The sequence below is a fragment of the Rhodofomes roseus genome (assembly GCF_022264815.1).
Source record: "Rhodofomes roseus strain CIRM-BRFM 1785 chromosome Unknown C8Q71scaffold_4, whole genome shotgun sequence".
In the NCBI taxonomy this organism is placed as follows: domain Eukaryota; kingdom Fungi; phylum Basidiomycota; class Agaricomycetes; order Polyporales; family Fomitopsidaceae; genus Rhodofomes; species Rhodofomes roseus.
This window is the reverse complement of record NW_025952960.1, coordinates 693,641-714,746: the sequence shown is the minus strand read 5'-3', so window position 1 is coordinate 714,746 and position 21,106 is coordinate 693,641. Positions and strand designations below refer to the sequence as shown.

The 21,106-nt window shown below is 55.1% G+C and overlaps 6 protein-coding genes across 6 annotated transcripts; 1 reads left to right on the top strand and 5 right to left on the bottom strand.

Moving 5' to 3' along the window:
* Nucleotides 1–342: 342 nt before the first annotated feature.
* On the bottom strand, nucleotides 343–1,656 carry C8Q71DRAFT_422183 (uncharacterized protein). Its single transcript, XM_047918454.1, has one exon. The coding sequence runs from the start codon at nucleotides 1,437–1,439 to the stop codon at nucleotides 450–452; it is 990 nt and encodes a 329-aa protein (XP_047782217.1). The 5' UTR covers nucleotides 1,440–1,656; the 3' UTR covers nucleotides 343–449.
* A 1,347-nt stretch (nucleotides 1,657–3,003) lies between these two features.
* Nucleotides 3,004–3,802, bottom strand: C8Q71DRAFT_741067 (uncharacterized protein). Its single transcript, XM_047922797.1, has 4 exons — nucleotides 3,781–3,802; nucleotides 3,592–3,643; nucleotides 3,472–3,521; nucleotides 3,004–3,417 (listed from the first exon to the last, which is right to left on the bottom strand). Coding segments are annotated over exons 3-4 (381 nt in total). The 5' UTR covers nucleotides 3,474–3,521; nucleotides 3,592–3,643; nucleotides 3,781–3,802; the 3' UTR covers nucleotides 3,004–3,038.
* Nucleotides 3,803–4,239: 437 nt separating this feature from the next.
* C8Q71DRAFT_422099 (CBF-domain-containing protein) lies at nucleotides 4,240–8,363 on the bottom strand. The gene is made up of 8 exons (XM_047918453.1): nucleotides 8,243–8,363; nucleotides 7,956–8,188; nucleotides 7,208–7,887; nucleotides 6,258–7,142; nucleotides 5,672–6,197; nucleotides 5,313–5,615; nucleotides 5,040–5,258; nucleotides 4,240–4,963 (listed from the first exon to the last, which is right to left on the bottom strand). Exons 2-8 carry the CDS (start codon nucleotides 8,127–8,129, stop codon nucleotides 4,442–4,444), a joined length of 3,309 nt encoding a protein of 1,102 aa, XP_047782215.1. The 5' UTR covers nucleotides 8,130–8,188; nucleotides 8,243–8,363; the 3' UTR covers nucleotides 4,240–4,441.
* Nucleotides 8,364–9,010: 647 nt separating this feature from the next.
* C8Q71DRAFT_721234 (uncharacterized protein) lies at nucleotides 9,011–12,340 on the top strand (the record flags this gene model as incomplete). Its single annotated transcript, XM_047921428.1, has 17 exons — nucleotides 9,011–9,210; nucleotides 9,253–9,326; nucleotides 9,472–9,495; nucleotides 9,549–9,580; nucleotides 9,637–9,788; nucleotides 10,008–10,075; nucleotides 10,119–10,216; nucleotides 10,310–10,395; nucleotides 10,539–10,650; nucleotides 10,866–10,957; nucleotides 11,087–11,185; nucleotides 11,224–11,340; nucleotides 11,419–11,438; nucleotides 11,753–11,779; nucleotides 11,841–11,933; nucleotides 12,001–12,177; nucleotides 12,315–12,340. 17 exons carry the CDS (start codon nucleotides 9,011–9,013, stop codon nucleotides 12,338–12,340), a joined length of 1,497 nt encoding a protein of 498 aa, XP_047782214.1.
* Nucleotides 12,341–14,098: 1,758 nt separating this feature from the next.
* On the bottom strand, nucleotides 14,099–16,457 carry C8Q71DRAFT_854616 (cytochrome P450; the record flags this gene model as incomplete). The annotated part of the gene is made up of 15 exons (XM_047927076.1): nucleotides 14,099–14,129; nucleotides 14,190–14,329; nucleotides 14,360–14,393; nucleotides 14,445–14,688; nucleotides 14,741–14,915; nucleotides 14,966–15,079; nucleotides 15,141–15,267; nucleotides 15,324–15,420; nucleotides 15,476–15,562; nucleotides 15,611–15,698; nucleotides 15,751–15,825; nucleotides 15,876–15,934; nucleotides 15,986–16,055; nucleotides 16,104–16,208; nucleotides 16,260–16,457. The coding sequence occupies 15 exons, from the start codon at nucleotides 16,455–16,457 to the stop codon at nucleotides 14,099–14,101; spliced, it is 1,644 nt and encodes a 547-aa protein (XP_047782213.1).
* A 2,212-nt stretch (nucleotides 16,458–18,669) lies between these two features.
* C8Q71DRAFT_421767 (uncharacterized protein) lies at nucleotides 18,670–19,964 on the bottom strand. The gene is made up of 3 exons (XM_047918452.1): nucleotides 19,713–19,964; nucleotides 18,946–19,659; nucleotides 18,670–18,891 (listed from the first exon to the last, which is right to left on the bottom strand). The coding sequence occupies exon 2, from the start codon at nucleotides 19,561–19,563 to the stop codon at nucleotides 18,955–18,957; it is 609 nt and encodes a 202-aa protein (XP_047782212.1). The 5' UTR covers nucleotides 19,564–19,659; nucleotides 19,713–19,964; the 3' UTR covers nucleotides 18,670–18,891; nucleotides 18,946–18,954.
* Between the last annotated feature and the right edge of the window lie 1,142 nt (nucleotides 19,965–21,106).

Below are 21,106 nucleotides of genomic sequence, written 5' to 3'. Positions count from 1 at the left end.
TTATGATGGCTGAACATCTGCTAGGGGTCGTGAGTGCCAAGCGTGCACCTCCGAGCAACGAACGTACCCAGTGCTCCGTGACACCGTCGGCGAGCGGTCGTAGGCCAAAGCGCAGGTCAGGCTTCCGAGTCTTATATAGCCCACCCAGCGCAGAATGATCCCTTTCAAGCCTGTCGCTCTTTATGGAGTGAGTCCCGAGTCTTTGTGGCAGGAAAAAAATGTTGTGCTCACCTGAACAAATTGCGTACTGTGCTCCCCTGCAGCCGGCTCCTCCCACGAACTCGACGGACCTCTACGAACTCAGGAGCCTCGTACCCACCAAAGAAACAAACCGGCACGAATCCCTCCTAGACTCCCTCTGATCACCCCGCTTCCCTTGTGCCCCCGTCCCCACCTCACCACTCCACCACTCCCACTTCAACACTGCGGGCTCCCCATCAGCATTCCTTTCATGCTACTGTCCACGCCGGCTTTGCTTCCCTACACGCAGTTCCGCGCTGCTTGCCACGCTTGTATAACGGGGACAACCAATGGCGACGCGGCTGCTCGCGCTTGTAGACAGGCGACAGCCAATGGCGACGCGGCTCCTCTCGCACACGCTTGACGCCGCGTCGCCAGACGCCAGACGATGCCTCCGAGGGCCAACACGAGCTGCAATCCGAGAAAAACGAGCCGGGCGTCGAGACGCTGGAGCTCGTCGAGACACTGGAGCTCGTCGGGGAGGGGAGGTCGCCACTTGCGCTAGATCCGCTGTTGTTGCACCACCACGCCTCGCTGACCGGGGACGAAGGGATACTACAAGCCGGTGTTGCCTTTCTTGCACGCCGGTAGTCGTCACCGTTCGTCGAAATGCTCGAACCATCGAGGGGAATGGTGGAGAAGGACGCGTCCTCCGATTTGGATGCGTTTGCGGAGCCTTCATACCCGGATCCGAGGATCTGAAAGGACGAGCTATTCTGCCCGTTGAACAGAGCGGACGCCCAAGAGGTCTTCGACTTTGTTACGAAGCCCGATGCTGGGGAGGCGCCTCTCTTCGATGTCCCCAAGAGCTCTGCATCCACTGTCGCAGCTACGCCGGCCAAGTACTGTTTCCACCCTTGTTCGATCTCCATGTGCGACGCAAGGTGCTGCTTGCCCGTCTGCGTATCCCGAAGCTTCACAGCATTGCCTTGCGTGGAAATGGGTACCCGTGCACCGTGTTTGTTGAACTGCTGTATCAAGCTTTCGAGGGCGTGCATCCTATCGCGGACTGCGGCCATTTCGGCGTCGACCAGATTCCAGAGGTCGCCAACGACGTCATCAGAAGGTCCTATGATTGTCTGAGAGTGTATGGCGGTCTTCTCAATTGACGAGTGCACGGGGGATGCGCTGGTAATATTCGGTGAGGGAAGGCTCATCTCATAGTGGGTGGGCGTACCTTGACTGACTGGCATTGCCATGAGTCACCAACGTATGGTCGCATGTGCTGCGAATTGCATGATTCAAGATCACCTCCGAACGCGGAAGTCATAATACTCACATGTTCGCTTCCTCTGGCTTCCTTGGACTCTTCTGCACCTTCAGGCCTCCATTTGTCGGTGCGTCGACGATGATCTGTACAGCAGGCTCGGCCAACTCGAGCCCGGAAATATTGTTCGTATCTACTCCGCTGGCGACGTCGTCCTGCTCCTTCGCTGTATGCAACTTCGACGTTGCGCCCAGGGGTTCTGCCACGCGATTGACCCAGGGCAAACTCTCCGGCACGATCGAAAGGCTGTCGTCAAATGAGACAACTACTCGGGAAAAGCGGGAATCCTGCTCGCTCTGGCCATCCAGCGACTCAATGGGCCGCGGAACGTATTCGCCTTTGACGACGGCCTGGCAGACATCCCATCCAAGCCAGCAGTCATCAGGGATATTGGCAGGGGGCACGCTCTGACCAGGTGCAATAGCTGGGCGAGGACGCCAGGTGTGTGTAACACCCGACTTGACTTTCTGGAACAGTGTGCTACGAGCTACAACTGCTGTGCGTCCAGAGCTATCAGTCTTGTGGCCAACAGTGCTTGCGCAGGTGGCCGGTGACGCGGAGCTTAGATTCACGTCGCCAAGCGGGGCAGATGGCTCATATTCCTCCTTGAACCTCGGGCGGATGGCAGTCGTGGACAGTGATAGTGTAGGCTGCCCTCCCTTCCCATCGGTAACAGGATCAACGCGTACGATCTGCGCCTTGTGAACGAGAGAAAACACAACGGCTGGGATGGGGATGCGACGTCTGCCTTTCGAGTGCACTCTGAGGCCATCATCTGCAGTCCCACTGGAACCCGTGAAAAGGACTCCCGGCTTCTGACGTACGGCGGTCTTGAGAACATGTCTCGTCTTGCGTCCCAGGTCCGAGCCTGAGGGGTGGTCTGCATCGGTGTCATTGGACAGCGGTAGAGGGTGTTCCCGCGAGGTGCGACAGAAATTACGAGGAAGTTTCATAATGTGCGTGAGACGAGTGTTTAGATGGGTTGTTGCCGTAAGTCTGGAGAAAGAAGGGGAACGCAGAGAGGGATAAGGCTGCGAGTACTACCGGTATCAACGCCGTGGGGCTGACTTTGGCTATCTATCAGGAGTCAGCCTTGTCCAAGCTCATGACATCGTACGTACGAACCAGCCACGGCGTCATTATGATTCTGACTGAATGTTTGTAGCCTGCATCAGGAAAGAGGTAGGAAATGATATCGTTAAGCCAGCAAGGTGGATTACCGAAAAGCATCATCTTGGTCGACACGATTGACCCATATGCCGATTGATGGCCACGCGACAACCTGTGCAAAGTAACGTATCGATATGAGAGCGTTGATCCCAGATTATTTCAGGAAATGGGAAAGGAGATGCGCGACTGAACAGCACTTTATCTGCCGTATAAGGTACATCACCTGCCTTTCCGGGAAGGCGGCGTACCACAACACAATTGCTATCATGGTACTTACGTGTGTCCTTTGATGTACGACGTATCCAACAAGTGACAGCTATGTTTGATGTGATGTGAATATATCCTCATGATTTGCCAATGCTCATACTAACGACATGGATCTCCTCGACGTCTGCGAAGCGCTCTCCGTAGTGTCCGCACCAATCGCCTTTGTCTCATCTCCCGCCTTGATCTCCACTCCACGTAGTATCACCTTGTGAACCATGTTCCCAACATCCACCAAACCCATCGGCCCACGGCCGTGGCGGACCATCTGCGCGAAGCCGAGGACCTCCTTGCGAGTGCATAAGACCACCGACCGGACAAGGTGCAGTCTGGCGCGAGGGTACCACGATTGCGATACGAGAGCGCACACACGCAGTGTAACTGCGTCCTCGGCTTGCCCAACGTAGTCGATGATACATTCGTACAGCTCGGTCGGGAAGATGGACATGGACATGTTGAGTGCTGAGACCGGCAACCTGTCTCCGCCTTTCAGCGCTCAGTCCTGTGGACAAATCGATGAGAACACCCACATCTCCGACGTATACGGTATATATATGGCCACATTGAGGTGGTGTTTTGGCTAGACATCGGACCCGTCGATACCGAAAGGTCGTTAGCTTATATACGACAGCGGGATCATATGCAGTAACCTCTCGTCCACACCACCATCGACGAACGAAAGAACACAGAGGGTTCTCATTCCTGGCTGCTGCGCATAACCAATGAACGAATCAGCTGGGATATTCATCGCTGACATAGCACAGCTTGGGTACAGCACACACCAGGTAAGTCAGGCACAAGCACGCCGCCCCTCATCAGGCTGATACAAAGTAACGTACTTCGACAGCGTCTCCGGTCAACTTGCACTCACCAGAACTTCGCGCGATCGTTCTGTTGCAAGTGTTACAACCCCGAGACTCGGACAGATGCATGCACCACAGGCCCGTAGGCCCATCTGCTCAGGCGGGTTCTCGTAAACAAGTTATTGAGACCGACCTCCGACTTCCGAGAGACCTCGTACCAACCTCGTACCAGTCCGAGTAGTCGCCCGCAACATACATACCTGAAGGAGATAGCCATGACACGGGCTGTGTCATTCAGTTGAACGTGAGAGCCGATCTGCAATACGCCGGTGATGCAACGATCCCTTGTAATCATCTCGACACTCTTCGTGGTCTGCGAGCGTCTGTTAGGCTGAGCGGCTCGGAATAGTGCGAACACGAGCTAGGGTGAGATGCATTGCATGCGCACTGCATGAGTCGCTGCTTCCCTTGGTGTTCTAGGTGTTCTGGGATACAACCGATGTCAGCGATGCAAGCTAGTGAGTGCACAAATAACAAAGAGGTCTTGGCCGTGGGTTGCCATAGCTGCAAATTGCAAACTGCATGCAGTAACGGACTATCCAGGGTTTCTGGATCGCTCAGTGACGAGAATCGATACGTGTGGCTAGAGCAAAAAGAAGTAGTATGCCCCCGTCGGCGTCAGGACATGACCAGTAGGCTACAAGTTGTCCTCCGGTCCATCCTCGATCATCCGTGCATAGTCTTCATAGCTCGCAAACGTTGGTAGGCTGCGCAGCTTTTTCTTCCTGCCCTTCTTCCCGTCTTCCTCGACCCGCTTCCGCTTCTTGACCGACTGGTCCGCGTCTATACCGTTCCACTCTTCCTCCTCCGGATCAGACGCGTCTGAGCCATCATACTCAAGGAGGCCCACTGGCATGTCGGCGTCAAGCGTTATCAAGTCCTCCGCGTCGGATGCCTCTGCAAGCGAGAATGCGTCCTCGTCGGCAGCAGAATCCTCGTCACGCTCCCCGAGGTCCCCCTCGTCATCTCCCGAAGAGGCGCTGGCGTCGTCTCCAACCGCATCAACATCGTTGCCATCGAGATCTTCAAGGTCGCTGGCGCTTTCGTCGTCGTCGTCCAAGCCAGATGGTATCTCGTCGTCGTCGGCGGCGGCGTCATCCTCACTGTCATCCATGAGGTCATCGTCCTGCAGCTCTGCTGGCAGGGAAGCTTTCATGGCCTGCACCCCGAAAATGCGGCGTTAGCGTGTGCATGCGTACTAAGCCGTAAACATATCTGCCCGTATAAACACGCACCTTCCAAATCTCGGCCTCTCCCTTATCGCTGTCCTCCTCATGTTCGTCCTCGCTACCGGCCGGCGACTCCTCGGGATCGGATGCAATATCCTGCTCGTCCTCGTCCTCGCCTTCGGCGTCCGTGTCAGACGCGTCCCCGCGCGTCTTTCGCTTGGACACTTTCACTGCCTTCTTGTCTTCTCTTTGTTTCTTCTGGGTGAAATACTGGTGGAAGAATACCTAGTGGCACAATTGCATCAGTTAGACACTTTGCAAAACGGAAACCGCGCATACCTGATCGACTGGGATGTCCTCAACCTTTCTCCGCCACCAGCTATCTTCGTTCACCATACCGCCTTCGTCTGCGACCTCACCCTTCGTCATCTTCACACCCGTCCCGTCAGCAGCGCTCGCCGCAGGCTGCATGGCACTTGAGCCTTTGGTCCGTGGCTTCTTCGGGTTCTTGTACACGAACCGATCCAAGAAGTGGCTCAGAGTATTGAGGGCCAGATCAGGAGCAGCAGTCAATGGCGTGCTATGAAGCAGTTGTCGAGCATGAAGGGAGATGGTCGGGTGGTAATGATGTAGTAGAGGAAGCTACAAGTCGTTGTAATCAACATACCTGCGCCGTGGATGGTAGATGGAGCACTCACCAGTTCATACATCGGTGACGCACTAGCATTCGCGAACTGCGGGTCCCGTTTCCTCGGGTCGTACTGGCTCTCCGCCTCAGCAGGCGCCCTCCTCTTCCCCTTCGTCTCACCCACTAGCTCCCTCAGCTCAGGAGTCGTATGGAAGAGCTCGCCGAGCAGGTACAGCCCTCCCGCAACGAACTCCGCCCCACCACTGCCGCCGATGCCAGCAGCCAGCATCTGCACGAACCTGCGCACGAACGCCTTCACCCGCTCCACATTCTTGTCCGCCTTGAGTGATTTGAAGAGCAGATTGAGATACATCGCCTGCTTGTTGGACTCGCCGAGGCGCGAGTCGATAAGCGACGCGTAGAGCGTGCGGTAAAAGCGATCTTGCAGCGTGGTGGCCAAGGCGGAGGCAGTCGATGTCGAGGGATGGGAGGCAAGGGAAACTGCGATCTGGAAGATGAGCAGCAGCGCTTGAAGGGAGATATTGAACGTCGAGGTATGCGTGATGAGGAAAAGCGTGTCGATATGCTTTTGGAACCTGTGATCCAGTCAATGGTGATGTCAGTTGTGCACTACGTGAATGGAAGAGAATGCATACACATCGTCGCCCGCGACGTCCACTTTCGCGAAAGGCAGCGCGCGATTGACGCCTGTCAACACGGCACTGAGGAGCCTCGACGTCGCGTCCTCCACCTCCGCAAAGCCTGCAGCGCCGCGCACCTCCTTTTCCTTTCCCTTCCCCTTGTCTGCCTTCTGACCCGACTTGCCCTTGCCACCCTTGTCACTCTGGGCGTCCTCGTCCACAGCTTCCTTCTCCTTACCTTTCCCTCGGCTCGCACCCAAGATCTCCTCAAACATCTCAAAGTACATGCCAAGCAACGTCCTCGCAACTGCCTTGTCCGCCTCAGTCGGCGTGAGCACGATTTGGTTGAGGGTCACGGACGCGTAGTACCACGCGTGCGAGTTCCAGCGCTCCAACCGCTCCTTCGCACTCTCCTTGCCCTTCCCTGATGCAGATTTACCAGCCTTGGGCTCCGAGTCCGCGTCATCGTCGAACCGTACATGCGAGTGCTTCTTCTCCTCGTGCGCTGCCACGGACGCAGACGCAGCAGCAGCCGAGGATGCGAGCGGCCTGAAGACCAGCGCCTTCACCTCGCGCACGATTACAGCCTTCATGCTGGGATGCGCCTGGAGCACCTGCAGGAGGTGGTAGCTCGCGCGGGAGCAGATCGACTTCTCCGTGTCGCCGAGCTTGTTAACGAGGAGACGGAGGAGGTTCTGTTCCTGCTCAGGCTGATCCTTCAGGAGCGCGGTGATGAACGCGAGCGACTGCGTGCGGACGTAGGCGAGCGTGTCGAGCGAGTACGTCTCGAGGACTTGGAGCACGGAGAAGAAGTACTTCTTGAGCCAGTCTTCGAAGTGCCAGAGAACGAGGTGCGCGTCTGTGACAGACGGGTGCAAGAGCGGTTGGTCGCGGAGGTACCTGAGCGCGAGAACAATTGAAAATCTCGGTGAACATTGGTCCTAGGACGAGAGGACAGAACATACTTGAGTTTCCGCCCCGGCCCACCTCCGCCAACCCACCAATCAACAACACACCGCACCGCCTTCAGGCCTTCATCGCGTCCCTTGCCCTTCCCGCGCTCCATCATGTTCTTTAGGCCCTCCAAAGCCTTCAGGTTGTGCACGGGACTTCCCTGCACCATCAGCGTCAGAGCACTCAGCCTGTCGCTCAGCGTTCCGCTCTTCAGGATCGTTTGCATGAAGCTGGCGTCTCCGCTGGACAGCGACGTTGACGCATAGAGCTCGGCATCAGCCTGTAGCAGTTTATGTGCTCGCTCGCTGAGCGAGGCGAGCTGCTGAGCCGTCGGTTGGGGCACGGGATCACTGGGAGGAATAGCGGGCACGGACGTGTACCATTGCGAGCTGGGGTCAACAGTGAACTTGCCTCGCTTGGACGATGGTGTTGCGTTGGGTACGGGAATAGACGGTGCGGGTTTGGTTTCTTCAGTTTGTGATACCGAGGGAACATCGGGTTTGCCCTTCCGCTTCTTCTGTTGCGAGGTCTTGGTTTCCACGCGCACCGTTGTATCCTTTTGCTGTCGTGTACCTTTCTTTGCTTTGTCCCTCGGCTGGGACTTCTTCGTGGATGACGCTTCTGCAGCGCCCGCGCCGTTGGCTGACTTCAATCCCGAGAGGAATGATGAGACATCTTTCAGGAGAGCGGGCTACAGCGATGGAGCACCACAAAGATTAGATTGCCTTTGTAACGTGCAGATTCGAAAGGATTACATACATCCTCCGCTTGGTTTCCAGTTATGAGCTCAATCCCAGTGTCCTCCTTCGCCTTCCCTTTGCCCTTCGCCTCCTTCGGCCGTCTGTCCTTCCCAACTGCGCCCTTCGAGGTAGCCCCAGTTTTTCCCTTGGCTGTCTTTGAGCCTGGACGCTGATCGTTGTGAACCCGGGCCATGCCAGCAATTTGGAAAAGATGTAGCGCTATGTGAGTGCAGTGGTGCGACGTGTGCAGATCTACCAGAGTGACAATTTAACGTTTGACCAGCTTCTCAACGCGTTCGGACATACCTCAGACTTTCCTAGCCCTCCTGGGCCTCTGTTGTTCTCTTTTTGTGACTGGAAAGTGAGAGCACGAACACCGCGTCGAACCTGGCACGGAGGTGGCTGCAGCCTTGAATCTTGAATGCACTTCGGCTTGCCGCAATTTTGGCCGAGAGGCCGAGTGCGATCGTCGATCCCGAAGCCACGTGGTTATGTACTCCGCAACGCCACCGGACAGTCACTCGGTGAAGTTGTTCGCCACAACGCTTGCACTGCTCAATCGCTCGAGTCATGTTCACGGTACGCTACAGTTCAATGCATCCAAAGCTAAGCCCATCACCTTTTTACATCTTGGCTCGCTGAGTGCTGATTCTTCAGGCTCCAGCAGATTGAAGTCAGCGCGCACCAGGCTGTGATATACACTGTTCTTGCGGTAATCGTCTCAATCACTGTCACATTTTCAGGTTTACGGTTCAATTCTTTTCATTTGCGGCGGGAGTCTGGCGGGAGTGACGCTGGATGCTCCAAGGGTTTCCTTGTCCAATCACAAGCGGGCATAACGCTTAACAGCGCTCGTCCTGTCTAGGATTGAATATGGCGAGCCTGGCCTCGCCCACCCTCGATGCACACGCACTGACGTACGTGCGCAAAGTGTACCTCTCGTGTGTAGAAACGCACGTCCGTATTGTATATGTCACAAGTCATTGATGTTGCTCAAGGTCGTGGATCGGCCCGGGCCAATTTGTATTTTGCTTGCGCTGGGTAGGTCGCGGCAACGCGCACATTCCGGCTCATATGCATCAAGCCTCAGCCAATCGCGTCCGCTCACCTCGTCCCGCAGTTCCCCACGGCGGTGCGAGGCTCCCTTTCAAGGTCGAGTCCACGTCGTACCTCTGTGCTCTCCAAATGCTAGCAGACTTTCTGAACCAACTCGATGCCGATGCCGCCGCGACGGAAGTATACCATCAGCGATCCAGCGAAAGGCAGGATTACAGGTGCTTACATAGCACCGATGACTGTGTATGCCGATCATGAAGTTCAACGACACCGGTAAGACCGGCTACCAGCGACACTTCGGTTCCGAGGCTCTCGCTCGGAGCTGAGGGAAGAGGTAGGTTCCAGAGGAACGGTAGTCGTCCTCGGTCAGACCCCCGGGAGGAGGTGTCTACGCGTTACACCTCAGGAACCACCGTTGTGACAGATTCACCCGGAGAACATTTCCTCGAAGCACTGCCTCCTGTTACGATACATAGCAGGTGAGTCCGGGGTACCTACTCGCCGTGAGTTTGTCTCGTTTGGACTCCGCTGAATGTCGCCTTCCAGCCGCGGGCAGCTACTATAGCTGGTAGCTTCCTTCTGCGGCATGTACGCCATTCAGCAGTCTCATCCGCTTGCATGTCTCTCACAACGTCCTCATCTAGGTTTATATTCGGGAATACGAGCCTATGTTTGCTTGTCATGTTCTATTGAGCTTAGATACTGAGGCCCGCCTAGTCACTTCCCCCGAGTCGGCCGGCACGTCGATAAGAGCGCATGTGGACACCAATCAAGCTCAGAAATGGCGGGGGCACCGGTGAGCTTATGTTTACTTGTCGTGATGGACTAGTTCCCATTAAAAAGACTCTCACTAGAAGTGCGAATACAATAGTCTGGTCACGTCTGCATATCCGTGGCGTTCGGTAGCACAAAACAACCTCACGAAGATGTCCTATCTGCAGCCATCCATCAACTTACCCTCTCTTTGTCTGACATCTCGTACATTTCGCTCTCTGCTTGCGCCTTGTCAAACAAGATCACCATATGGAGCAACATCATCCGCGGATTCTAGTACTCGTAGGACACCACAGAACATCGGCTCCGGTTCGTACTATATTATTTCCCACATCTGACTCATCTGGCTCAGAAATAGGCCCTCAGCAGGGCGGCTATGAGATAATCCGAGTGAGTCTCAGGACGGATCGGCGGCGTACTGCGCTTGCTCGACAGCGCTTTGAGTCAGAAGTAAGTCACCTCCGCCGCTCCTCCATTCGAAGCACACGGACAGAGCGCCTTTGCTGATCAGCTACAGTTCGCGAGTTCTCCGACTCGGTACAGAAGAGCTCGTCGATCTCTAGCAGCTTCGTGCCCCTGCTGCTACCTTCTCACAATGTGCGGATGTTATGGCAAGCTAACCCCGAGGGGTTCCTAGATTCTAACGCAAGCACTCGCACACCTGTGCCTTGGCCAGTATCAAATCGAAAGCATGTGTGACGGGCGCTCGAGGAGGCTCCTGACTTCCGGAGTCTGTTGTACACGAACCGTACGCTCGATTTTGTTTGGGAAGAAACGGCGTCCTCACAATGTTCCGTACGACAGGACTGAGCAAACGCACGCGTATTGCTGCCCAACAATGCAAGACTAATACTAGATCTGCGACTCGGCCACCCCGGTCACAGGTATGTTCAACATCGATGCTGCTCATGTCAGTTTCCTGTCATGTGTCTTCCGTGTGAATGTGTTTTGATTGTCAACTCCGCCCCGGCGTATAACTGACACTACGAAGGTTTACAGAGCTTAGCTTCGTGCCCTGATTCGCTGGAACACTTCAAGCGGCGTCTAACCAGCAAATAACCTATGTCATCGTGATAGCTACTTCCGACGTCAAACGCAGGCGAAAGAGTTTGTTTGCGATACTCATCGAAGCTGTCGGGTGCGCGGCCGCCAAAGACAAACACCCGGCTTTCCCGGTGTTCAATTCAGGAGGTGCGTTGGATAGGCTTTGCCTGCGAGAAGCCCGTAGAAGTACTCTATGGCGGTGCTAACGCCATCGGAGTGCAGCAACGATGTGGTGGGCCCATCTGCGTCGCCGAGAAGAGAATATGACTGTTCTAGATCGACCAAGTTCTATACCAGCGAAACGGTCCCTGCCGACAGATTAGAGACCATCCTCCTGGGATATAGCCGCCATCACCGCAGGCTATCGGGCGTGTGGTCCGTTGTAGTCGGTATTATGTGATCCGTAACGGTAGGTACGCCCCTGAGCGGATGTATCTATCCAGGTCGTTTCCTCTTCCTAGCCCTCATCCGGTGCTGCATGACACCCGTCCAGCATCGCACGATGGGATGCGATTTGCGCTCCTCAGCACGTAAGCACGAGTTCCCGTGTTGCATAGTAGGGTATGCCACCTTCCTCCAACTCTGTCCTACCCCCAACTCTATTCTAGAGATGTAATCTACACTCACGGTGAGCTCATCCTGACAGTCGACCTTCTGGCTACCGTAGCTCGCTCATCTATCCAGGCCTCTCGGACGAACACGTACACACCGAACAAGTAATCGCCTTGACATCAGCCTTTCAACGCTGCACTCCCTCCAGGCTGCGTGCTGAACCTAGCTGGCTTGAACCAGAACAAAGGTCTAACAACGCGGGCTGTAATTGCAGTTCAACATGGCGCCGACCCAGTCATTACGAACTCCCATTATATCTTCGGTGGAATCTACTTCACTAATAAGACAGTTGTTATCCATCAGCCTGAGGCGATGACTTCCGATTCATAGTCATGATGGGCGTCATCCATTGCGCTGGTACGTCTACACAGGGTCAGGGACCACTTCTCTCGGTTATCCTATGAATGCCTATACGCAGCCATAATCTCTCCTATCACTACAAATTACCACAGGAACGCGGTGAACTACATTCAAGTTGCTTCTCGTCTTTCTCGGCGTCACGCCCCAAAAGGTGCGCTTGTCAGGCTGCCACTCCGCGTACTGTAGCACAGCTTCCATACTCATCCAATATTTGAAAGAGCACACCAAAATCCGCGGCCACTGGTCAATGGACACGCTTACCATGCATGTTGTGCCAATGTTTCCGAGCAACAGTAAGAAGCCCAGACCGTGTGGCAGTCTGACTAGGCCGCCACGTGCAGATCATGAACCTGGCTTCTCTCAGGCTACTTCTGTGTACCACATAGAACGCCGTGGTACGCTCGCGTTCCCACACTGCAACAGATTCTGACAATAGACACTCGTGGAAGATAGGACACTATTCTCCTTTTACCGCGTGTTCCATACGTCTCAGACGAGTCCCTTACTGAGATGTACTCTGACCTGCTTCCAGGGCAATCTGGACTCGGACAGACCTGACAAGGATCACTTAGAACTGTGCAATATACCAATGCGACTGGTTCTCTTCGACGTTGTGGACAAATAAAAACTGGTCGGCGGAGATTCCTTGGCAAGTCCATGTAGTATTCCTGCAGTGAGTGCCAGCGCGGATGTGTCTGCGGATCATCGTCCGGTGTACTTACCCCGATGGTGCGACCGAGGCCTCTACCAGGACCGAGTCTTGCGTGTCCATCCCCATTCACTGCGGAACTGCATGAACGTTGATATCAAATCCCTGCGGGATCCTTGTCCGTACGGAATGCTGACTGAGGTCGACATGCCATACGGCAACCAATGCTCTGAAATCGGGTCGCCGGCTACTACTTGTGCCCGGGTCTGCGTAGACTAGCTTTGGCCTGCAGAGTTGCGGTACCTCTGCAATTCCGTTCAGTTGGTCAAGTATTACATATGTATCATTACCATGTTCTCGAAGGCCTGCGGCTGCCCGTATGAACCGTCCGACGTGAAACATCTCTCTTCTTCTAACGTGCACGTCGCACGGACGTGCCTCCGGACACTACGACTCGGAGTGACTCCGGTCCGCCGGGAAGTGTACTAAATAAGACCCTCGGCCACAGCCCTGGGCCTGAGTGCGGGCTCGAGCGCGCGTTTCACCCTGTCATTTGCAAAAATTACGACTCCAACGAAGACGAATACATACACGCGCGACGGAAAAGTACATCATCCCCAGCGGGATGGCAGGAGAACCATCGTCTCATCGATTCACCATGGAGGTGGCCGCGATGTTGAAGTCGGGGACCGTTGATCATGCCGATGAGGGGGTCATGAGCTAACGAAGTTGTGGTGCAGGGAGGAGGAGCTGAAGTCATCACCGAACATTCAATCGATCTATGCTGAAGCCCTAACTGGATTGAATAGGCCGTACAGAACGTCTGGAAGTCGGGTCGATGCCATAGCTCAATCCACCAGTAGACACTTGAGTAGCACGATGACTTGATCTGGAGCTCGAGACTTCGACGCCGACGAGTGCCGTTGCAGCGTGATGACCTTGGTCTTAGTACAGTCAATGGACCAAACGTACGGGACCACCTTTGGGGTTGCGCACGTAAAGAGAACATGCGTCCAGTGTCGCTCTGCTATACAAGGCGTTCGGCTCACCTCAGCAGATGGAGTGCGAGTGCTAAAAGACTCTCTGGCAGTCCCCTGAAAGTGTGGATAACGGCAGCATACCTCCCACCATCATCTCCGTCGCCACGCTGCCCAAAACACCAGGCATGCGCCGCAATTCGCTCGGTGCCATTCCGCATTGTCAGGGTGTTGTCAGGCAGGACGATGTAAAGTACGTAGACATTTGTGCAGCACAAGCGGCTACTAAGATGGAGCGGCAGAGGAACAGAATCCGGAATTCAAGTCCACTCCGTGCCTGTAGCCAGCTGTAGCCTTCGTCGTCTCACGGCAGATGCATCGTGGGAGTTGCGACTACATGAGGCTCCTTGTTGCTCGGGTCGGCAAGCATTTGAAGCATTGAAGCATGCGTTACAACAAAGTCCCTCTGAATTGTCCGCACAATACCTAGGTACAAGGAACAGAAGACGAGAGCATTCCACCGCCCGCACAGCGTGTGCAGCGGTAGACAGCTTGCGTAAAGACAGTGCCAACGAGTCCGCGAAGAGTGGGAAGAGCAATGATACAACGAGGGGACTCCCGTAGATTACGTACGCAATGCGAGGTGTGATAACAGGAGAGCAAGAGACGAGAGCTGAGTATAATATACATCTATGCTAACTTCCGCCGACGGATCATGAATCTGTTCGTGAACACGAACGCGGTCAGACACTGCGCTTCTCGTGTCAAAAATGGAACGTACGTCGAGCGAATGTTCGGGCCGTTGTTGTACTGGAAGAGGATGTCCGCCGGCCTTCCCTGGGAGCTCGGCTTGATGTCGTAGTTAAGGAGGAGATAAGCCATCGTCGCCTTCAAGATGTAGGTAGCGAGGAATCTTCCAGGCTAAGGTGATAGAATGTCAGTACCAAGCACATCTTTTGAGAACCGACGGTGGCAGATACGCACGCTATAGAAGTATCGTTAGGACAGCCTCAAACGTGGATAATAGAAGACGTACCAAGGATACTTTCCGTGACCGAAGACGAGGTAGTGCGGGTTCGTGCGGAACATCCCACTGCTGTTGTTCGCCACGCCGCTCGACAACGTCTCCTGCATGTGCCGGCTAGGATCGAACTTCATCGGATCCGGATAGAACTCCTCGTCGTAGTGCACACAGAAGGGCGAGGAGATGTAGGAGCCCGCGGGAACCGTGGTGCCGTCTGAGAAGGTGATGTCCTTCATAGCCTTGCGCGGGAAGCTCGCTGAAGAGTCTGTCAGCAAGAGCATGAACCTTTCACCAGTGCCACCACTCACTGGTACCAAGAGCGTTCAGGCGAGAAGATTCCTTGAAGAAGCTATCCGAGAATGGCATAGCGTTCATGGCATTTTTCGCGAATCCGTGCTTGCCAATCGCTGCCTCAGCTTCCTCTCTCAGAGGCTCGATACATTCGTCATGCTCGAGCAAGTTGTTGATAGCATGCACGAAGGACTGGCGAATCGTGAGTACAGGCGAGGAAGGAACATTTGTAGAAGGCATACCGCTGCAGTGGTATGAATGGTCGCAATGTTGATGACGAGGATGCGGATAGCAAGACGTTCCGGCTGCGACTCGACGGGATCCGCTGCTTCCATGAGCCACATGAGAAGGTCCATCTAAGCGCGCAGAGATCAGCGCGTATTCAACGATAATGCAATTGAGCACAGCAGTACGCACTGGCTTCTCTGACCAGTTGGTCCCGTACTCGGCCATCGCCGCCTGTCGTTCAGCGATGATCGGCCCGAGGATGAACAACGACCGTTTGATTTGGGAAGGCAGCTGAGTGATCATTCTGCCGACGATTCTGTGCACGAAGATGTTTGGATGGTATCCATGCTATCTGAACTAGAAGGAACTCACGGTTGAAGGAATGAAGGGAATAGGTTAATAATAAAACCGACGATGGATGTCTTCATAGCGAATGATTTGCATGTTTGTGTGTAATGAGCGCTTCGGCCTGCGGCGGCCTTGGTTCAGCATCCTGGTGCACCCTAATAGGAAACTTCGCTTACATATCGGTGCGCCGACCAAGATACGGTTGAATGTCCTGGCGATAACGCCGGTCAGGACATCGAAGGCGTTCATCTCCGTCCACTGATCTGCGCAAGATGAGGTCACGCAGCAAAAACAGCAAATGTGATACTCACCGCCGCAGTGCTTGCCGATGTCGTCCTCGATGGCGAGTGGCAATTCATCAAGGCATTCTCTCACCAGATACTCGATGTGGCGTGTGAGCTAAGGCGCTATGAACAGGTTTTCCAACACAGTGGAACGTAGATACACATACCCTTCCTCTCAGGACGGGGAGATGGAACGGGTTGTCTTCGATCTGCTGGCCCATGGTATATGGCAGTTGCAGTTCCTGCGCGAACATCTCAGCAAAGATGTATGATGTGAGCGGCATCCACTCACCTCCCCAGCGGCATGGCGAAGTGACAGCACGTCATCTGGCAGATGATACATCTCGTCGACTGTGCTTGATTCAGTGGATGGTAGCAGAGATACGGCCGCATGAGACGTACTGCATTTCTGGTCCGTCACGATGTAACTCCACTCGTTCCAAAGCGGGACCCGGAAAGTACGGCCCTTGTACTGCGCGACATCAGCCAGAGCGCCACTGAATATCAACGCTACACGAACCTTCGCGTAGCCCTCGTTGATTATGCGCTTGGAGTCGTAGAAGAACCGTATAGCTCCTGCCCATGGACCCAGCCATGATGGGTACCCGACCGCGGGAATAGAGTTCTGGTACAATATGAGTGGGACCGGAGTGATGACGGAGGGGGTGTAACCGACCTTCTTCGCGAGGAACGCGACTATATAGTACAACATCATGAGGTTCACCCCGACGCAGGCGAGGACTGTTGGAGACTGCAAGACGGAGGTCCGAAAGCCGGAGATGAAGCCAGCCACGCTAGCGGAGGGCCGCGCAAGCATGTCCTCTCCATAGAGGTTCGTCGGCAGGACAGGGAACCTGTTCAGAGTGATCGACATTTTCGCAGGCAAGCAGCGGGCTGGAGGCTGAGCAGCGGGGCCGAGCCCTTTATAGCAGACTGCGGCCCCAACTGCAGTACACAGTCAAACTGTGACATACACGCTGACTGCATGATTCTTGTGCCTCGACGGACCCTGTACTTCGCGCGGGCGACCGCGCCTTGGAGCCATCAATCACCGCCTGGCACGCCGATAACCGATATTACAGACCAAGGACGCCTTACCACCGCAGATAACACGTTTCCGATTCACTGTCACCTCTGTGCCCGGAAGTCCAGAACCGCGGAACAAACGCCGCAGAAGTGGTTTCCGGAGACGCTCGGGTGCACAGCAACCCAGGGAAAGTGAGCCAGGGAAAGTGATAGGATCTGGTACGGCAGCGCAGGGTCGTGACGCCCGAATAGAGTTACGAAGGAGCCTGGGATACGTCAATCCGACCCGGCCATGCATGTTGTGCCTCAGCCATGCATAGAAGAGGTATTCCGGCGCTCGAGGCCTTGCTTGGGTCGGAGACGTTACGCTATAACGAAGCCTGGATGTTTCTGCCGCTGACGGCCCGTTACGACCCTCAAATGGTACATAAATGGAAGACGCCTCACCATGCGTATGTGGCGGATATGTTCCTGCGCCTTGGGCAAGCCGCGGCCGTCTCTGGGTAAGATTATCCGTAGGGACTTGCGGAGCGACCCCGCTCGCAACGGTACCGTCATGGAAAGAGCGACGCTGGCGCGAGCGGATGACGTCGTGCACGAACAGATGGCTTATGATATGAACAAAACCTGTTGAGATGGGCCGCGTCACAGCATATGTAATAGGTTTAGCAGATGAATAAAACAGAAAACAGAAAACAGACCCCGCCGATGGTCGCGCCCTGTTGCTGCCTGTTGCGTGGTCCCAGGGACTGTGTAGGTATAGCAGACATTTGCTCCACGTTGCAAATTGCGTACATCGCGTCGTGAGGCAGACGCCCCGCTCTCCGTGGCACAGACCAGAGGCTAGAGCAAATTATCCGGGTTCCGCATCTGTCCCGAGGCCTGTAATCGCCGCCACGGAGCTCGCGTATCCTCGGTGGACTGAAGCTAAACAGAGGGCGTGAACCTGGGTTGAGCTACCACACACGGGTGGTTCGCAGGGTGTCCTGGGACACCGCGTCGCGCGCTGCGAGTGCGGTGAGATTCCGGATAAGCGCCGAGTTTCTACTCCGTCACAGGCAGTGACAGGGGTGGCCCGGGTCTCGTACTCGGCGACTGTGGTAGACCGTGACGTGCATCGGGATGCCGCCGGGGAGGGTGCTGTGGCTGACATAATTCGTCACTTAACCTCAAGCGTTTAGACTTGCTGATCTTCCAGTCCCACACTATACCTCGATAGTACCCATCAGTCGCGTCCGAATCGTGCAGTGTCTCTTGAAGCCGCTCTTGTGAGGATGGATCGCAGCAAGACCCAGACGACCCAGCGTCCCGAGCGCTAGAATGTGGATACTCCCGGGAACCGGACGGAAGGCGGCTCTGCGGGGCCTTGCATGGCAATGGCATTCACGCCAACGGCAACGGACGGAGCGGTGTCGAATAACTGCATTGTCCTGCATTCAATCTGCCAGCATGCAGCTGTCATTGCAATCGGAAGATGGATGACACCAGTGACCATACCTCCGTGTGAGAGGCGCCATGCCTAGAGGTTTCTCACAAGATCCTTTTCGTCACACTTTGTAATGTGCCTGAATGACACGCTTGGAACTCACCTTCATAGGGCTCTCCGCCTCCGCATGTTGCGGACCCTCCGAACCCCTCCGAACCCTTCCGATAAAATCGAAGACATGCATCACCTTGCATCACCGGGATCGTCGAAATATGTCCCGGAGTGCGTTCTGTTTCCGGCTACGGTCCTGCTTACCATGTAGATGGTCGACTTCCATTGAGATTCTACCGAGTCTTCGCACGGACCAAGGATCCCTACGGTACTCGGCTTTAGCTGAGCCGTAGGTCCACCAATGGGAGAATCCTGCACAGCTGTCTAGACCATGCGGAAGACGGCAGCACAATCGCCACTCGCGGAGTGCCCATCAATCGATGTGGGAAGCAGAAGGTTCGCCACCATCTGTCCGGCGGCGAACCAGGTGAAGAATGTCCACATTTGACACGATGAGGGTACGGCATCACCGTCTTCGTGGGCCTGAGACCCTCGAGACTTGCGACTAGGCCGTACGCTCGTGCCTCACAAGAACACGGACCGTTGGTTGACCAGCAGGCGTATAGCCAGGGCAACGAAATCGTTCGGGGACGGAGGTCATTTCTCTAGAAAAGCGTTGTTGCGGCGGCCTCAGCCTGTTGTTAACGTCTGATGCACACAGATCGTCAGCATTAATTGAGAACATGTCCAAGAAAACCGCTAGCAGTTGCATGTGCTCGGGTGCCAGTATCCTCCGGAGGTGGTACTGCGGCAATGACATGTGAGTAAGGAGTCGGAGTCTCACGAAGAGATTGCTTACCCCACTCAGCTAGGAACGCAATCGCCACTGACTGCCATCATGACCCCCGGTCGTAGTGCATGGACCGAGGTGCCCGACAAGACCTCGAATCGTGCACTCTATGTAATGAACTGTCAGTGACTCGCGTACCTGTTCCGATATCGAGCTGAGGACTTCTGCTTGACGTAGCGCCACTAGCGCGCGACACGGGATCACTCTGAGGTATGCCACAGTGTATCTGTTGAAGAGTGAATCATTGCGAACTGGGGCGTTGCCTTCTCTCAGGCAATCATGATCGTTGTTCTCGATCACACCGTTCGTCGGTTCCGAGGCTGCAAGCGTCGGCCTCCTGCATAGCAAGGGTCCAAGAAGAACTTTTCGTGGAGCGAACCCCTGCAGATCGGCAAAACCGACGAAGAAACGGATGAAGGTGCGAGGTTTCACTTCCATACATACCGGACGTCCGCCTCGCACATGCAGTGGTGCTCGCCCCACACCCACGGGCCTCGCACTCCGGGCCTCCTCCACGGTCACGCAGCTGTTCTTGAGTCGCGTCACGGAAGCGTCACGGCCGAGAGATTCCGGCAGATAGGTCTCTTTCTCCACAAGCTCGCTGACCCCACGGGCCACGGAACCCATTGTGGAGGCGCCTTGCAGTCTGATACAGCAGTCGCATTGCTTGAATTCCTGCCGATGTCGTGAGTTAACGCTGTGATTGCGCGCCAGAAAGGGGCTCTGCATCTGTCAAGTGATTGGTCGTACAGGACACAATCCTCCGGTTTACTTACTCGCAGTCGTAGATTTTAGACACCATGTGGACACGACCATCCCTGCTGCAAGTGAGGTACGTGCAATCGATGTCCGCCCGCGCAGCCAGGTCGCACCCAGGCCCGAAGAACTCAGGGTATGGCCCAGCTGCAGTCCAAACGGTCTGGACACGGAGGCTTCGAGCTCCACTCAGCATTGCTCCGGGCGCCCGGGCGTCGAAAAATGAGTTCGGTACACGTGTGACTGCTCTTGTGGGAGCACAAGATCTGTTCCTCGCAGATTGCAGAGGGCGATAGTGCGAAGTCTAAAATACCTAGTTCGTCAGATCGGTCGAGAGATGGGAGATCATACCGGCTACGATGCTCCGTAATCCTACTTATCCCTCCCGAGTTCGATTGCTACTGTCGGAACAATGGCCATTGTACGGAGTCGCAGTTGATTGTGATAGCAACCTCTCTGTGATTGTGTTTCTGTGCGGGGCCCTTCGACGCAAGCAGATTTAGTCAATGGCCCGGCCTACATAAGAGTTGTTATTAACACCCACACAACGAAGCGCTTGATCATCACTGACACACCGTACCTACGAATAGATGCTTCGGCCGACAGCACCGTTGACAAACCACTGAGCCACCATTGAGAGGTCCTGCCTTACGATATGACACAGGCGAGGCGAGACATATCGATGCGCTGCCCGTCTGTCGCAAATGGAACCTACGGTCATCGAGCACAGGAACTCCCATCAGATATGAGTTATCGAGGCGGGAGTCATAGGAATGCGTTTCCCGTATTGGCTAAGGCTGTTACTGACTGAGGACGCCCTGCCGCGGCGAGTGAGCGTCAAGGACCCTTCAGGGTAATGCAGTTGGATTGACTGTACCTGAGGAGTCGCGTTGAGCGAGCGATGGCCCTTTGTGCAGATTCAAAAAGCGACACTACAGAATGAGACTGAGCGCCACTAGTGCATAACGAGTGAACGAAGCAAACGGTGATGTGCATTTGGGACAATTTGTTCTGTGCTGCGCTGACTGTGGAGGTAGCGGGTGTTATCAACCCGACAGAGTTGTGGCTAGAGTATATGGAAGCAAGTCGACATCAAAATGCTCAACCTTTTCGGGCCGCTTGTATATTGCGAAGTAGCCTGATGAAGAGATGTATGCGATGTGGTCCGAACGCCTCGGCAGCAAATGTAACGTACCACAAATGCTCAGACGCCGGTCGAGCAGCGACTGGCTTTGGTAGATCGTCGCTTTCGAATGAAAATGGGACATGGTGGGCATGAGAATCCACGTCACTTGGAGCCCCGTGACAGTGCTTACCATGAAGATTCATCGGCGACTGCAGAAGCATGGCTTCCCCGATCGGTTCATTATCTTCTCGGACACCGATGGTTTGCTAATGATTTGCTGTGCCACAC

Coding starts and splice junctions, on each gene's coding strand:
- C8Q71DRAFT_422183 (XM_047918454.1), bottom strand. CDS start 1,439: ATGGCAATGCCAGTCAGTCAAGGTACGCCCACCCACTATGAGATGAGC.
- C8Q71DRAFT_422099 (XM_047918453.1), bottom strand. CDS start 8,129: ATGGCCCGGGTTCACAACGATCAGCGTCCAGGCTCAAAGACAGCCAAG. Junction 5,616..5,671: donor CGTCACCGATGTATGAACTG/GTGAGTGCTCCA, acceptor AACGACTTGTAG/CTTCCTCTACTACATCATTA. Junction 5,259..5,312: donor AGGACATCCCAGTCGATCAG/GTATGCGCGGTT, acceptor TTGTGCCACTAG/GTATTCTTCCACCAGTATTT.
- C8Q71DRAFT_421767 (XM_047918452.1), bottom strand. CDS start 19,563: ATGGGTTCCGTGGCCCGTGGGGTCAGCGAGCTTGTGGAGAAAGAGACC.